The sequence below is a fragment of the Dufourea novaeangliae genome, unplaced genomic scaffold (assembly GCF_001272555.1).
Source record: "Dufourea novaeangliae isolate 0120121106 unplaced genomic scaffold, ASM127255v1 scaffold54, whole genome shotgun sequence".
NCBI classification, from domain to species: domain Eukaryota; kingdom Metazoa; phylum Arthropoda; class Insecta; order Hymenoptera; family Halictidae; genus Dufourea; species Dufourea novaeangliae.
Window position 1 is genome coordinate 2,061,565 of NW_015373944.1, and position 16,588 is coordinate 2,078,152.

The 16,588-nt window shown below is 33.7% G+C and overlaps 4 protein-coding genes across 6 annotated transcripts; 2 read left to right on the top strand and 2 right to left on the bottom strand.

The window, feature by feature from the left end:
- Positions 1-110: 110 nt before the first annotated feature.
- Positions 111-7,833, bottom strand: LOC107185977. Its single transcript, XM_015573757.1, has 9 exons — positions 7,805-7,833; positions 6,734-7,197; positions 6,384-6,653; positions 5,922-6,073; positions 3,562-3,659; positions 3,075-3,435; positions 2,785-2,996; positions 2,283-2,618; positions 111-2,211 (listed from the first exon to the last, which is right to left on the bottom strand). The coding sequence occupies exons 2-9, from the start codon at positions 7,055-7,057 to the stop codon at positions 800-802; spliced, it is 3,165 nt and encodes a 1,054-aa protein (XP_015429243.1). The 5' UTR covers positions 7,058-7,197; positions 7,805-7,833; the 3' UTR covers positions 111-799.
- An 877-nt stretch (positions 7,834-8,710) lies between these two features.
- Positions 8,711-10,335, top strand: LOC107185932 (RNA-binding protein 48). Its single transcript, XM_015573708.1, has 5 exons — positions 8,711-8,855; positions 9,101-9,291; positions 9,390-9,578; positions 9,674-10,156; positions 10,224-10,335. Exons 1-5 carry the CDS (start codon positions 8,751-8,753, stop codon positions 10,333-10,335), a joined length of 1,080 nt encoding a protein of 359 aa, XP_015429194.1. The 5' UTR covers positions 8,711-8,750.
- A 138-nt stretch (positions 10,336-10,473) lies between these two features.
- LOC107185998 lies at positions 10,474-12,524 on the bottom strand. 3 transcript variants are annotated; one of them, XM_015573786.1, is made up of 6 exons: positions 12,448-12,524; positions 12,047-12,274; positions 11,824-11,925; positions 10,812-11,738; positions 10,596-10,751; positions 10,474-10,492 (listed from the first exon to the last, which is right to left on the bottom strand). In XM_015573786.1, the coding sequence occupies exons 2-6, from the start codon at positions 12,239-12,241 to the stop codon at positions 10,481-10,483; spliced, it is 1,392 nt and encodes a 463-aa protein (XP_015429272.1). In that variant the 5' UTR covers positions 12,242-12,274; positions 12,448-12,524; the 3' UTR covers positions 10,474-10,480. The 3 variants fall into 3 exon arrangements, with proteins under 3 accessions (XP_015429272.1, XP_015429273.1, XP_015429271.1); XM_015573787.1 differs by having other exon boundaries at positions 10,478-10,751; positions 10,812-11,236; positions 11,312-11,738; XM_015573785.1 differs by having other exon boundaries at positions 10,478-10,751.
- A 1,006-nt stretch (positions 12,525-13,530) lies between these two features.
- On the top strand, positions 13,531-16,486 carry LOC107185933 (zinc finger protein 23-like). The gene is given in 7 exon segments (XM_015573710.1): positions 13,531-14,044; positions 14,126-14,298; positions 14,370-14,528; positions 14,589-14,717; positions 14,795-15,791; positions 15,840-16,198; positions 16,263-16,486. Coding segments are annotated over 7 exon segments (2,520 nt in total). The 5' UTR covers positions 13,531-13,536; the 3' UTR covers positions 16,458-16,486.
- Positions 16,487-16,588: the final 102 nt, after the last annotated feature.

The following is a 16,588-nucleotide window of genomic DNA, read 5'->3' on the forward strand; positions in this document are numbered from 1 at the left end:
TAAATTCGATGTATGGGGTGGTATATTCAGAGTAGAATTAAAATATATATTTATGCATCTTACATCTGAACTATATATATATAGCGAATTAAACCTATACCTATCGTATAACATCTATAAATTAAATCTGGGACAGATCTTCAATTCAAATTATTCTGCATCTTACTCCGTTTTATTAATAACTGATAGGTAAACTGTTCTGGTTCACAGTTTCTTGACGACCAGCAACAATTATGAAACGTTCAACATGCTCCACATGCTTCTTTCCTTCCTTCGTTTTCCTCGCGCACCAATCAATTCTCAAATTGGAACAAGAAAGTTCTTTCGCAAGGCAGCTTGTGAACAGTTTTTTTCTTTGAAATAATATTGGTGTCATCGGTTATATATTATATTACAATTCTTGCGGTCTAGCACGACCCGTAAACATTCGTATATTCTGCGCGAAAGTGTTATAAGACGCGGAGAGATCGCGCTTACTTCGACGAGGTGAATCTCGTATTTAGAAATCTAGCCGTCTAGTAATGGATAATCAGTCACTTCTTCGGAAAAGATCAGCTCTCCCAAATAAAGTTACTCCAAAAAAAAATATACTTTCATTCAAGCACGCAACGCTCAGTTTCCTAACAGAAAGTGCAAAGTGGCTCGCACCGTATCCAACGTCGGTCCTCATCTTACACTGCGATGCTTTCACAGAATACCGCCGTTCTTCACCGACAACTGTACAACCTGCACAAAACATTGGTTCATAACAGTGCAAACGGCAGTCTGGCAACAACACCATAAAGATACTTCATTCGTTTCAATAGTTATCTCTTCCTCTGATACCACGCGATTGATCACCATCACGTCCTCTACCACGGTTGCTGTACCCACTTCTGCCCATATTATTGTCGTTAGGACCCCGATTCATGCCACGATTAGGTCCAAGCTTATTTCCGAAGTTACCAAAGTTCGTATTAAAATTATTTGGTGCGTTCTGGCCGGGATTCTGACCCCGGAAACCTGGACCGAAGCCGGGTCTGTCGAAATTCGGTGGTCCAGAGTTCGGTCCTCTAAAGTTCGGTAAACCTTGAAAACTGTTACCGAATGGTCCTGGATTCGATCCGAACAGAGGTAACGGACTGGGCCTGAAGTGTTGATTCGGACCGAAATTGCCATTCGGTGGTCTGAAATTGGGACCAAAGTTTCCAGGGGGTGGTCCGTTCGGACCAAAACCAGGGTGCATATTGGGATGATGCATCATGTGCATGGGACCATCGATTCCTTGCATACCAGGATGTAAAGGTTTATTCTGCATAGGATGCTGAGACATATTTGAATGTGACACTAAACTTGGAATAGGAGGAGGCATATTCGGATTAATATTTTGCATATTGTGATGACTGGACATGTGAGATATGCTGTTGCTTAAGTGGGGCATATTATTACTCATGCCGGGGCCCATACCCATCGGCATATTATCGCGTTTGTCGAAACTACTAGAGAAACTACTGTCCCCTTTCCGAGGGCCATCGTTCATCGATTTTTCATCGTCCCATCGCGAACCACCATCCCGATCTCTGTCGTCGTAAATGTCATTGTCCAAAGGCTTCTTTAAGGGAAATCCATGCGAACTCCTGAAGTCTTTGTCTGCATAATTACTTCTGACATCATAATCAGAACGCGAACTAGGCCTACCGGGTCCACTGGATATGTTAAATCGTAAATCTTCGTCACCACGATTCATATTTCTTGCCATATCACCGTGAGGAAGTTTCCTGAGATCCTCATCTTGTCCGGTATGGAAAGAATTATTTTCGTTCGAATGTTGGTTCGTTTTGCTTCCAGTGTATCTTAAGTCGGTATCGCTGGATTGTGAATCCTCCGTCATCACCCCGCCGAATACTGGCTGATGAATCTTGGACGTTCGATCGCTAGCTCCACCGTCGCTCCAACCGATCAGCTGGTCGAATTTCCGTTTCCCACCGCGATTCAGGGCTTTAAGCAATTCCGGGTTTTGTGCGAACTTAGAACTAGGTAAAGGTGGAGGAAGTTCGATGTCGGGAACTTTCGAATAATCTATTTCGCCGTCATCCTGCAAAAATTCCTCGGCCTCGTCCACGTTGTCTGGCGGGCCAACAACATCGCGCAGCTCTTCTATCTCTCCAGAGAATACTAATTTATTTATGGCGTCATTTCCTTTACTAATTGCCTCTGCTAACTTGGAACCAGCTGCAATATTCACAACGTTATATACCTGCTGCTATATTTTGCGACACGAGTGAATGGTAAACAGTACTTACGTTCAACGGGAATCATTTTTCCATATAATATAATACCATTAGGTGTGACATCATTCAGAGGTACTGCTCCTGGAGTAGTTTCAATTAACTGATTCACAAATGCATTCAAAGCCTCCACTTGCTCCATATCTTCTGCCTCCATTTCATTCCATTGAGCTTGGAAATTCCTTGGGATTGGTTTGCTGTATGGAACTTTTTTGTTCGCAAACTTTTTCCCTTCGTCGACAGCGTGATCCAAGTCCAACCCAGGAATTCCACCGCTTTTATCTTCTGGTTCACCGTCGGCGTTGATCCTGTCTTCTGGTCCCATACCAGGAATTACAGCTGCCTCGTCAGCTATGAAATTCATAAAATGGATAATAGTAACACTTCTTTGAGCTACATAATTTAGCGTAGTAACAGAGACAAGAGTCTGAGCCTCTTTGTCTCTACGAAGGCACACGGCGCGAAAGAACAATTGGCTTACTTACATTGGCCAGCGCTGATATAATTTGTTGCTTACCTATTTCGTGATCATCAACTCCAGCGGATCCTGCAGGTAATGTGTTGAGATTATATTTATCTCTCATCAAGTCGCCAGGCCTGTTTCGTGTCCAGAACTTTGAAGTGTGATCGTTACTACCGGAACAGAGAATGTGTCCCAATGGATGCCAAGCTAATGTCCAGACTATACTGTCGTGAGCTTGTTCTATTGCACCCACTTCCTTATCCGCTCTAAAGATAAATTGTAATGTGTGAAGTATTTAAGAAAAACCACAAAGTCGTAAACTAAAAAAGCATCCAGAAGCATACCCAACATGCCAGAATAAAATAGCTCCGTCGCTGCCACCACTACAGAACAGGCCTTCATGACTCGGATGCCACGCGACGCTGGAAGCTTCTTTCTTGTGACCACGAAACGTTTGAACTTCTTGGCTTAAGTTCCTAAGGTCGAACAGCTTGAGCAAGTGATCCCGCGATGCAGTCACCAACCAATTTCCGTTCTCATTCCACTTAACATCCATCACAGTCGACTTGTGCGCATGTAAAGTTGCAAGAGACTGCCCAGTCTTTGGGTCCCATAGTTTGACCGGTTGCTGGTTATCTTTGCTTCCTGAGATGACTAGACTTTTTTGAGGATGCCAATGTACACACTTCACATCAGCTCCATGACCTAAACAAGTGTTGTATGAACGTTTTTTCCTGCCTCTAATTACACTACCTCCATAAGGATAACTTATTTAACACCGATTATATCGACGAACATAATTATAGCATAAAAAAAAAATATGATATATACCCCTCAAAATTCGTTCTTCATGACACCGAAGAAAGTCCCAAATTCTGACAGTTCCATCATCACTGCATGTTGCCAGTTTATGATCCGTTGGACTGAAACTACCCGCCCAAAAAACAAGAGTTATATTTAAACAATATGCTATTACATGTTTCTGAAAAATATCTTTATTTGTAAATTCTGCCAATGAAAGGTATTCAATGAAATAAATGTTATAATAAGATGTGGTGTGTAGCACATCTCTTAATCCGATTGTCTTATACAGATACAAGTTATTCAAATACTTAAAGTAGTGAGTGCTAAGAGAATCACACAACACAATGAAAAATTGACTGCACACTGAACTTTATTAACTTTTATTTAAATTAATCTGTTTACAAGTGCAATAAGTTTAAAGTGGAAGGTAGCAAACCATGTGAAATATTTATTGAACTCAATAGGATATGTGATACACCTTACGGACATTATTGTAACACAACTTCAGGACATAGTTACTACAAATTAAACTCGAAGTATATAATGGCTTACATTTATTACTGATTCGTCATTCTGCTTATTAAATAAATATTACCGCATGCAATGTTCATCTATGTACGAAGTAAGTAGAGAATATTGTATTTTGCCTTCATCTCCATGCTACCTGCTAAGGAATTTACTTATACATTTTCACATCTCCACATGCATCCTTATTGAATCCAAAATAAAGGTTTATGTAAAAGTTTATATAGATTATTTCACGAATTCATGAAAGGTTACAGTTTTGAAAAAAATTTTAAGAAGGTGAATGTATAACAAACTGTTGTTTTATGACCACTGATAAATTTTTTATAATATTTTTCCTACAAGTTTATAAGTAATTTATACACGGAAAACGCAACTTGTAACACAAGAAATGTGTAAACAAACGTTACTACCGGATCAATTATAGAAATGCACAATATTCTGTGTGATGAGCACAGTGGAACCTGCGATAAGTGCACGTTAAGGAACAGACAGACATCAGTAATAAAAGGAAGATCTATGTGTGAATATTGTAAATAAACAAAAAACCATCTTCGACAGTCATATCTGGCACTCAAACAAAATTTATTGCCCGTTAAGCAACAAACTGTTTCATTGAAGTGAAATTAGAATAATCTCTCTTTGATGCCACATGACCACCGAGTGATATACCAAGAGTAATATTTTTTTAAAAGTTTAACATTTATTGCACAAAAAAAATGTCCGAAGTGTACATGAATTTTATTTTATATATCTCTGCTACTCTCTCTCTCTCTCTCATCTGCAAAAGGGCACAAGTGACACAAATCGAAGAAAAAATACTTTATTATCAGAGCCATGCAATACTGCAATGTCTTTATTCAACTTTATTGAAACGTGGACGATGTAAGGACACAGGATATTTATTTTTATTATAGTTCAATGGGAGTCTCGACTAGGTATTGCTGTATATATTTCTTTCTTGTTTATTAGTCATTGTAAATTACACATCTTGACCCAACAATCTGACTATATAAACTCCTCGGACCAAGAGCCATAAGGACCTAATTTTATTTTCCAGTGGTTTATTGTACCTTCTTCTTTACACCTTTTACGCACAGCAATGTAAAGTAATAATAAGTTCTTACTACCATCACCTAGAGAACTTTGTACATCAACTTAGGTCCCTAAGACTCTAGGAGTACAAATGATATGTTCCATATCAACACACGTACAACATAGTTGACAGAGAAGTTTACACTATCCTTGCATGTCAAATTTGAATATCATTATGATCCGTGAAAATACAGAGAATTTAAAAAAAATTTATCATAATACTGAAAATCTACCGCATACTCAATTTAATCAAAAGGGACCAATATATTTATTGAGCTACTTGTAGATGTATATCACTTATCGTTTTTGAATGTAATTATATCACATTTTATTAATTTATATAAAATATCCCTCTTCGAAGTATATATTTCTAAAAAGTTATATCTGATATAAAACTTCATATATATGTATGTATGTATATATATATATATAAAAATAGTCATTTTTACAATGGTCTTCAATAATGCGAATAAAGATACTGTGTAGTATAAAAATTCATTTTTATCATAGAACTCTTCATGGAGTTGACTATTAGCATATTTCCCTCGCGCCTGATACCCAAAAATCTTTACCTGCTATCTATCAAAAACTTTGGAAATCACCTGTGTACCCATAGAAGAATCACTATTATCATAGCAGAAGTGTCATAAAACCAGAAAAGGAAGAGAATGAGAGTTATGTCCAGTATCTTAACTACAGCAAGGATGGACGGATCATCGATAACAGTGGCGCAAGAGACGTAAGGACTAGTGTGGTGGATGGTATACCTGAGTCCTCTAATCGCTTCTTTGTGAGCCTGAAACATCTTGACATTGTTCATGTTGCTCTGCCAATACTTGACGTAGCCTGCATGATCTCCTGTAACCATCCAGCTCTCATTGTGCGACCACACCATTGTTCTCACTGGACTATCATGTGCCTGCACAGAAAAGATTAAATTCTTATTAATATATTTGCAAAAGATGCATACCCTTTATAGAAGGACTATTTTTTACGTTTATACTTCGGAAATGTCGAAGTTCCTAATACTACATATTTCTTTGAGTATTTGCTCCGAACGAGGATCGCACGAGCGAATCAGCGCTTATTCAGTGCTCGTTAGGGGGCAAATGCTCAGATCAATAAGCAGCTCTAATGATTCTAGTGCATAAATATTTTAAGAATGCTGTTTGAAACAATATTTTACTATACATTATGTAATATAAATCATAATTAAGTACAAAATGTACCTGTAAAATAGTTTCAAAATTAAAGGTAAGGCCATTCCAGAGGGTAAACTCTCCACTAGATGCACCAGTGACTAAACGTCTACCCTCTGGTGTCCAAGCCATACAGAAGATAGGACATCGCATTTTATTTGTTGCTGTCTTCACGAATCTTGTTGTGACTGCATTTATTGGATTGTCAACATAACTGGGTGGTGGGAGTAAGTCAGGATAATACATTACATCCGGCTGAAGAGCACGTCTGTCTCTATAGTCCCTTTGCCATACTCGATTCTATAAATACAAGATTCATAATGTTAGTACTATATGCTATTGACTCGATATAATTTTATAAGGCAAATCAAGAATCCTACCTCTAAGCTCTTTATGATAGCAGAATTATAATCAACAGTTTTTCTCATAACAGATTTCCTAAGTCTTTTCCCATCGAATTCATCTTGCAAACTATCCTGGCCAGCAGCAACAATTTTTGGAGCATGATAAGGCCTGAATGGCTTAAAGAAACCACGGGCCCCATCTCTGTGATTAGTGTACCGATGTTGGTAGCTTCCAGATGTGTTTATGGTAGTTAAATTAGGAGGCGGAGCTGACAAATTTGGAGTGGCAGGTGGTGGCACTGACATATTAGGTAAACTTATAGCTGGTGGAGGATTTGCGAATTGAGCATTTGCAGACATAATGAAATAATTTATAGGATATTACAAATAATTTAAATATACAAAAGGAAATATAATCTAAAGGGATAATAAGGGACAAACATATTCGTTGTTTAATATTGTCTAATGTTGCTATGCTGAATCCATTGCATTTACTAATTCTGGAAAAAGAAACATAAAATACATATTTTATTAGCATTTTATTAAGTAACTGTACTTAATTTCATGAATACATTCGTCAAATTATTGGTATCAAATTCACATATGCCATGCAGTACATTTCCAGATCAAGTAATGAGTGAAAAATAAATTAAATGAAGACTAAAATATTTGTAAACATGAATGAATTTATTAAAGAAAAAGTGAAATGTTAATTTCAATTGTACAGTCGTTGCTTTAATAGAAAAACGTTGCATTCGAATGTGGATCTACACATCCAAACACAAGAAGACAGAAAATGCACTTTCACAATATGTGAAAGTAAAATATTGACTTCCTATTGATGAAAATACTCTACACTCTATTTAACCTGAATGAAAGCAAGTTTCAAAAATTGTTCTCTTTAATTGATTTAGTATCATACAATTACGTATTCGCAACTCGTAAACGATTAGTGATACCTGCTTCCACCGAAATTAGAACGCTAGCGAAGGTTAGACTGTAGATTCTTAAAAAAGGAAAAGCAATTCGACGGACATAAATTTTCTAGAAATTCAGAATTTCTTGCAATGAATAGTGAAACACATTTACAAAAACTGAATAAACAACCTGCTCATTAATTGCGAACAAATTTTCTCTGATGCTGTTCCACTGTAAAACCCTTGAAATGTACACAACCACTTATTCACACCAAATGTGAAAACGTTTTTGAAACGATAATCGAAATATAAAGATTAATGAAAACGTTACTTGACAATAGTACCGATAACCAGAACGTTCTACTTCTAATATGAGAATTTAAACGCAACGGGCAAACAGTAAGGAAATTGTGTGTCCGCTATAAACGCCATTACTCGTCTGGACGATGACATCCGTTTTATACGTTTCCACTTCCGTCGGTGGTTTTAGGGAATTATTACGATACACGTTTTTAAATCAATATTATTCATTAGAAATAATCATTGCATACATAGATTATCAGAAATATAATGAATTAATGTGTTTTTAAAGAACAAATGTAGAACAGATTGAAAGGCAATAGGGATTTTTAAGATTCACCATGCTAGAAGTAGCTAGAAGTTTTGCGTTTCACTTATATACAAGATTCTTCGTTCCTCTCTGATTTATTATTTCAAAAGGTATACACATGTATACATGATTTAAAATAAATCTTTATACAGATGTCACCTATACTGTACCCAACCACTGTTATAACAACGAAGACAAGATATTTTTTTATTAAGAAAAAACACCTGTTAAGTCACTGAAATTGATCCGAACTTCGTGTCTCTCTGAAAGCAAATGCGAAGTTACTTAAAATTCTTTCATCTCGTGTTTATTGAGGTATTCTTTAGTGCAGAAAGGAAATATTTGTAATGATATAAACAAATATTCATTGTTAATAGTCAAACATCAGACAGCACAAATCAGATGATTAAAGACCTCAAAATATTTCAGAAAATTGGTTGTCTGATACATAAAGAAATAGTACATGAAGTGTAATATGTACCAGGAGTTACGTATCTCCATGTTGCTATTATTTTAATTATAAATCATGAGTGATAAATCCAAGATAACAAAACTTCCTCACCATCTGCAACAGAAACTTTGTCATACAAGACCACCTTATAGACAAGGGAAAAAGTTGACATCCGTGAAGGTAGCATTGTGGACTTGTATCCTATTAAATATGAAATAACAATTTTACCTTTGTCTTAAGCACTTTTATAATTTTTTAGTCTTAATAAGCAATTTTGACTGTTGCTACGTCTATAAATATTCTGATCTAAAACATTGACTTTATCTAGACTTTTGCAGTTGTCTAATGGCAGTTTATAATATGATCTAAACAGTTTATTTTTGCATTTTACAATATTTCCTTGACACACTAGCTCTGTGTAACAGGTTTATACAATAAATGATGAATCGAAGCATTTGATGATATGTGGAGTACCAAAGCTCCAATTAGGTGAAGAGATAAAGAAGCTAGTTAAACCTTATGGAGATGTAAGAAAAATTCATGTAGTACCTGATTATCCTACAGAAGAATTTACAGATGCATATTACATACAATATGGTCGTATACAAAGTGCAAGGTCTATAATTTCTTGCATTTTAATATTGGCATCTAATTTAATGTTTATTAAAAAACATGTTATTGTATCCTATATCTTTAAATAATGTTGTCATACAGAATAGCAAAGCGTTTTATTGATGGTAAAAATTTTTATGGGGGCTCGCTACATATATTTTATGTACCTGAACTGGAATCTGTAGCAGAAACTGAAGCTAAACTCACTCAACGTAGTAAAGAAGTCACTATACGCATAAAGAAAAATCAGCAAGATGCTTTGAATCCGAGTACAGACAAATTTGTACTCAAGTATGTTGTGAAACTAGTTCTTTATAAAAACCTATAAATACATATCTGTCAAATATTAAATTGTATTTTAAATTGTCTTCAATAACAAATTTCAGAGAACAGTATCACAGAAGAAAGAGAACACCAGCTTTACCTCTGACAAAGGAACGTTTAATTAAACAATACCCTGGAGAAACATTGACTTCTATTTATAATGGTATTCCACAAAACATAGACCCGAGGCCAGTGTCTGAACCTAGTTTACCTTCAACCTCATACAGTTCTCAAAATAGTAAATCAAATGCACCTGCCATACCTCAAGCTCCGTATCATCCAAGTGAAGCTATCCTCAAAGAAACAATACCAAAGTTTGATACTGCAAGAGGCAAAAAAAGAAATTATAAAGGACAATCTGTTGATAATAATGTAAAATTCAAAATAGTAAGACCCCAAATAGTAAACACAAGCACCATAGTAAAGTGGGATACTTCTGAGAGAAAAGTTTTTAGTAATCCTAAAAAAGTTGATAGTAATATAACTATTAAATTAATTTCGAAAAGTGATAATGATAAGAAGAGAATTGTAATAAAGGATCCAAGGTATGATATATCTAATGTATAACTTTCATGATCTCATTCAGCTATTACGATTACATATTTTTTTTAGTGTGTCACAATTAATACAACCAAGCAAAGACCTTCAAGTTTCCATTCAAGAAGCCAAATCTCAGATACGTGCAGCAATGCACGTAAATAATTTGGAGAAATCATTGCAATAAAGTGAAATAATTAAAAAAAAAAAGTATTTTGTAATGAAAACAGTCGATTCTTATGTTAAAATAAATACATTAATTCCAGTGGACTTACATTTACATTTACAGACATAATCATTTATTTTTACATTAATTTGAAGATCTGCCGTACTTAAAAAAATTCCTATAAAAAACATGAATTACATATAAACTCTATCATGAACGAATAATTCTAAAAATAATTAAATAATAACAGTTGAGTCTGGATCCCACTGTACGCCATTTACCTTAGATCTTGCTATATGTTTTTTGTGCGGTGGTGTATTTTCTTGTAACATTTTAGTCTTTATACCCTTACTTTTGAATATCTGTTGTGGAGAGTTTGTTGCTAAGTTTTTTTGCATCTGTGCATTATTTGAACAATTTCCAAGAGGTGTTCGAATCTGAAAGCAAGAATAATTGTATGATTTTTCAAAAATACAATTAGTAATATATTTATGTACCTTTGTAGGTTCATTCCTATATTTATTATCAGAATTGAACATTTTCTTTTCATCCAATACAGTTTTGGTTTCTGATTTGAAGACTTTCCTTCTTTTTGCAGTTACATCTGTCTTCTTCTTATTGATATCACATTTAGCCAATTTCAGTGATAATGTATCTTTCGCAGTACTATCATCATCAAATGCTATAATTACTTCTTCCTTTGGCAATTGTGACATTTTATCTTCAATATCTTGCACATCATGTGATTCAGCTAATTCTGATTTAGGCTTATCCTGTATTAATGAAAATTTCCATATTTTTATTGCATCACTATCACTACCATGGTTCCCATTATGCTGTACATCTTTTGTAATGTGTACATTGTTGTAGGTATCGTGATCTGAAGTTGTACCTGCATCCTCACTCTCCAATTGCTTTTCTCCTATTGTATCATTTATATTAGTGCCAATTCTACTAGAATTGAACTGAAAAGATACAATAAAAGTAATATCCTCACCAATTTCTGAATTTGTATCAGTCATAGATGAATCACTGGAACAAGATGAGTCAGATTTATTTAATTTATTATCAAACTCATCAGTGACCAAATTTAATGATCTTATTTTGCACATAGCTAAATCTGGCAAAGCTTGTATTTCAGGGATACTGAACTCAGATGAAGTTTCACAGTATGAAAATTTCGGAGTAAGCACGTCTGTGTTATAACTACCACGTCTGTGCAAACTTTCTTGGACCCTTGCTTTTAGTAGAGCAATGGATTTTGGTATTAATATTGGTGTTCTATCAAAATCTGCAGCTGGTGACCTAGGATCAAGTCCCAAAACATTATAGCGTTCTTTTTCTATTGGTGTAAACACCCTTTTATAGATTACTTTATCTATTGTTGGTGTTAACTGCCTGTTCGTTTCTGCATTTCTACTATCCTAAAATAAATTACTTAAATTTACAAATACTTCTTGATTAGAGAGGTATTAACTCTTTCTTACAAAATAGATTTAGAAAATTTACCACATGCAAATATAAGTTTTCATTTTCTACTTTTGGCACACATTTCCTTGGTGTCAAAGGTGGTATTATTTTATCCAGGTCTGTTTCTAAATATCTTTTTGCCTGTAAATAAACATATTTCTGTTTATCCCAACAGGTGTGGAATTGACCTATCGATATGATTTTATGCATTTACCAGTGCAATATACAAAACCATAAAAATTTATTTGCAATATTATCTTACATAAGTTCCTTCAATTGGTGTTCTATCTATGCCACTAGTTACTGATCTGGGATCAATAGGTAATCTCTTTTGAATTACAGGTGTGTGTGTAGTTTCTTCTATAGTTTCCTCATCTGTAGAAGGTGATTGTATTTTTGTTTCTTCGTTTACAGTCTCAGTATCATGAAGAAAAAATTTATTAACGTAATTTCCCATTATTGGTGTTCCTTCCTTGGATCTTTCAGTACACTATAAAATCAATTATAGTACACTAGTAAATTAATTAGTATGAAGGGCATTGTGTATTTGGACGTAAACACATAACGGACACGGATGTTTTTCAACAATAAAAATTGTTCTAGACGGTTATTTCAGATTGTGTATTAATTTGACATCGTACGGAGCTTTAGAATTAAATTTACCTTAATCAAAAACTCGTGAAATTTCACAAGTAAAACGAGAAAGCAATTAACACCGCTTCACACTTAACACTGTGTTTGAACTGTGACTTGCCCAGAATTGACTTTGAAAATGAACTTTGAAAATTAAACCGACCGAATGATTAAATGTTCCCAACGTAAAACCAAAGAATGCGAATTCCCTACTACAATAGTATGTAAACTTTGTATTATTGTAATGATATCAGATTATTTGTTGACAACTACTGGAGTAATATGATGCATTCGCAATTATCGGATGTAAAGTTTTCAATTAATATTTAATTCTTTTATATATAATAGAAAAAGCATAGAGTTATAGATAACAAAAATTCTCAAGCTTCTAGTAAATTACTACTAGCAGGACTAAACAATTAGAGCCATCTAAAATCAAGAAAGCAGTACTAATTGACTAATAGCTTAAGTTTTTTCCTTAGATGTCGCCATGGGTTGTTTCGACTAATTTTTCTATTACATGGAAAAGAATGGAATATTACTTAAAAACTCCATATCAGACGATTGTTAATGCATAATATTAATTCAGTAACTATCAACAAAGTTAGTTCAACATATTAAAAAAATGCAAGGTACATAAATAGTTCCACACAAACTATTTAAGTAAGAATAAGGCCCACTATTGAACTTTCCGCAGCTTTATGTATTGTTTTGGTTGTATGTACGATATGCAGTTCGACATGTAAAAATATGATGCGTGTCCGGTATCACATTGTTTCTAAATGAACTTAAAATATGTAACAACATAAATCAGCAGGACATTACATTTTCTATCAACTTAACTATAATAATTATAATGAACTTAAACTATGTCAAACTAACGATAGTTAATGTGACATGTCTACTACGACGTAAAACAACTTAAATAATTTCTACTTTATAAAGCTCAATTAATATTGCGGATTGAAATGGAAAATATAAAGGAAATGTCAATAAATCCTAAATAAGATGACATTGATAAAGTTTGTTATATTGCATAGGCATTTGCATTATTCGTATTAATTGTACACAAGGTCAATAAAATTGCTTATAGAAAAAAGTGTGCTTAAACATACAAATATGTCAATCTGTACAAATTTACAAGAAAACCACAGAAATGATACAACTCAAATGCAATCTATGAATCTTGTTTGTCCAACCTGTGACCTTGTAATTATAAATAAGAAAGAATTTTATGATCATTTACATAATCATGTTGAAGATGGTTTGTTAAAGCATATACAGCTTTTAAAGAAGGATATAAACAATGAACTGCAAGTAGAACCAGAATATCTTAGCAAAGAAAAGTACCATGATAATTCACAGGAAAATGTGGCAAGACCTTTCAAGTGCCAAAAATGTAATATAGCATTTGATAGAGCCTCTCAATATGATTACCATTATAGAAGTATACATTTAGGTGAAAAATCACAGCTCTGTGAAATCTGTGGCAAAGGTTTCTTTAGGAAAGCAGATCTACGAACACATTTAAACATTCATTTAGGCACAAATATTTGTATCTGTGAAATTTGTGGGAGAAAGTTCAATCACATATCCAATTTGATTAGGCATAGTAGAATGCATGCTGGTAATTATGTTATTTACATATAAAATTACATAGATAAAGTGTAATGTATAGTAAAGAAATTGTTTGACATTAAATTTATAGGGGTGAAACCATATCCTTGCTGTATTTGTGGTAAACATTTTACTCAAATCAGTTCCCTTGCAAGGCACAAACGTATTCATGAAAGGCTAAAGAAAAATACTGCGTATAAAGCACAAGATAATTGTGTCAGTATCAATAGCGAGAACCAGGACCATGTAGTAAACAAGAATGAGGTGATTAAAGAACATTGTATTGTATAATATTTGTAAATACCAATGTGTATTTCATTGGCAATGTACAATAGTCTGTTGAAGGTAATGCACCTGTTCAGTATAAAGCTGTTAAGAGACAGCACTATTGTAAAACATGTGGTGAAAGTTATAGTCTTATTTTGCATTTGAGAGACCATGAGAAGTCTCATTCAAAGAATGCAAACATTTTGGAATGCAAGAATAATGAGATGGTAAAGATTATAAGAATAATATTTGTAGAAATTTTGTCCATGATCGTTTTTATCATTTAGAATTTTTAGAAAAACTCAGAACTCGAGGAGCATAAAAATCCTGATAATAATCTTGATTTCCTTGAAAATGAGGAAAATATAAAACGGACATTACCATTGGAAACAATCATTTATATCACATCGGAACAGGTAAGTAATCTAGTAATTATAATTCCATGATTTTAAAATGAATTGAATTTTTACATTTAGTTTGCTTTTGTGTACAGTTGAAGAAAATCAATCTAGAGAATATTGAAAATACTAAGAATCATATTTCACAAGAGCATTTATGTGACACAAATGAAAAAATCCCATTAATTGATCAGTTGAATGTTTCTGAGAAACAAGTACCTGCTAATGAAGCAACTCAAAATATATTGTATGTGTGCCAAATGAATGAATCTGTTTTGAAAAACAGACTGAGCACCAAATACTTGAATAGTCATGAGTATTTGTCATGTGCACAAACATTTGAATCAGATGTACAGAAGTCAGAGGTAGTGTCGAATTATAACACTCTGACGAATTTTTCTGTAAACGTTACCGATATGTTCCAAAAAATAGATTTATCGGAGTCACCTATTAACGAGCATGGTAAGCTTGATTTGAATATTCAAAATAATCAAGAAATAAATTCAGTACAAAATGAAAAAGTTGAAGAAGATTCGGACGATGTAAATAATACTACAAATCAGGAAGAACCAATGTTACGTTTAGTACAGATGGAAACAGGGGAACAATTTTATGAATTTCTAATTAACAATTTAGTAGAAAAATTACCAAACATACAGCTCGTAAAAACTTCTGAGAATAAAGATGAAAGTACAAACATTTCTGAGAATACAACAAATACATGTTTAAATGATAAAAACGTTAATGAAGACATTCAACGCGAACAGAATATAAGAGATGATATAGAAAATCACCTGAATTATACACAATATGAGTTACAAGGCGAAGAAAAACATTTTGTTCCAAATCAGATTTTGTTGGATTCACAGACTGATTTCGATAAATACGTTGAAACAAATTTTGAAGTCTTTGGAAGATTAAATTACGATGATAGCTCGGAGAGATTTCTTGAGTTTGTGGAAAATGCAGAAATTGAAAATCAAAATTCAGAACTTTTGGAATGTAAAGAGGGTGACCAACTTTTACAATTTCAAAGTTTCAATCAAATTGATTCTATGCAAGAAAATAAAAAGAATGACGCAATTAATGACAGTGAACAGATTCTTTTAACTCCTCTAAATGAAGATACACACTGTGAAGTTAATACAAATAATAATCAAATTGTTAATGAAGATGAAAGACAGGTGCAAGTTGAGAATACTATCAATAATGATAAAAAAGAGGGTCCACAAGAAGATTCAAAGAATTCGAAAGCATATTTATTAAAATTTCAATGCACAGTATGTGAGAAATCATTTTCAACCAGTTACAACTACAAACAACACATAGGCACACATTTTGCAGATCAGCAGAAGTTTCACTGTAAAGAATGTAACATGTCCTTTGCTTGGAAGTCAACATTAAATAAACACATTGCTAGTAACCATAGACCAGATGGTCCACAGAAGTTTGCATGCGATATGTGTCAGAAAATTTACAATACTTCCTCACAAGTAAATGTAAGTATACTAACTCTTGAGGATATTTTTAAATTTGTTCCTAAACAAATTTTTGTTCCTATAGGAACATGTAAAACGTGATCACCTAAAACAGAGGAATCATGTGTGTTCTCATTGTGGTAAATCGTTTTTTAAAAAGTATGACTTAAAAATACATAATAGAATTCATACAAATGAAAGGCCGTATGTCTGTCGTGCCTGTGGAAAAAGATTTCATCACCGAAGTCATATAATACGCCACGAACGTATACATTTTTAAGAAAATGACATATTGTTCCCTCGAGGTTTTAGAAGACAAGTGAAGAATATTTATAAATGAAAGCATTATGAGTTTACATTGTACAGAGTGTAAAACTAAATGGATTAAAAGTTCTATTTTTTTATACAGTA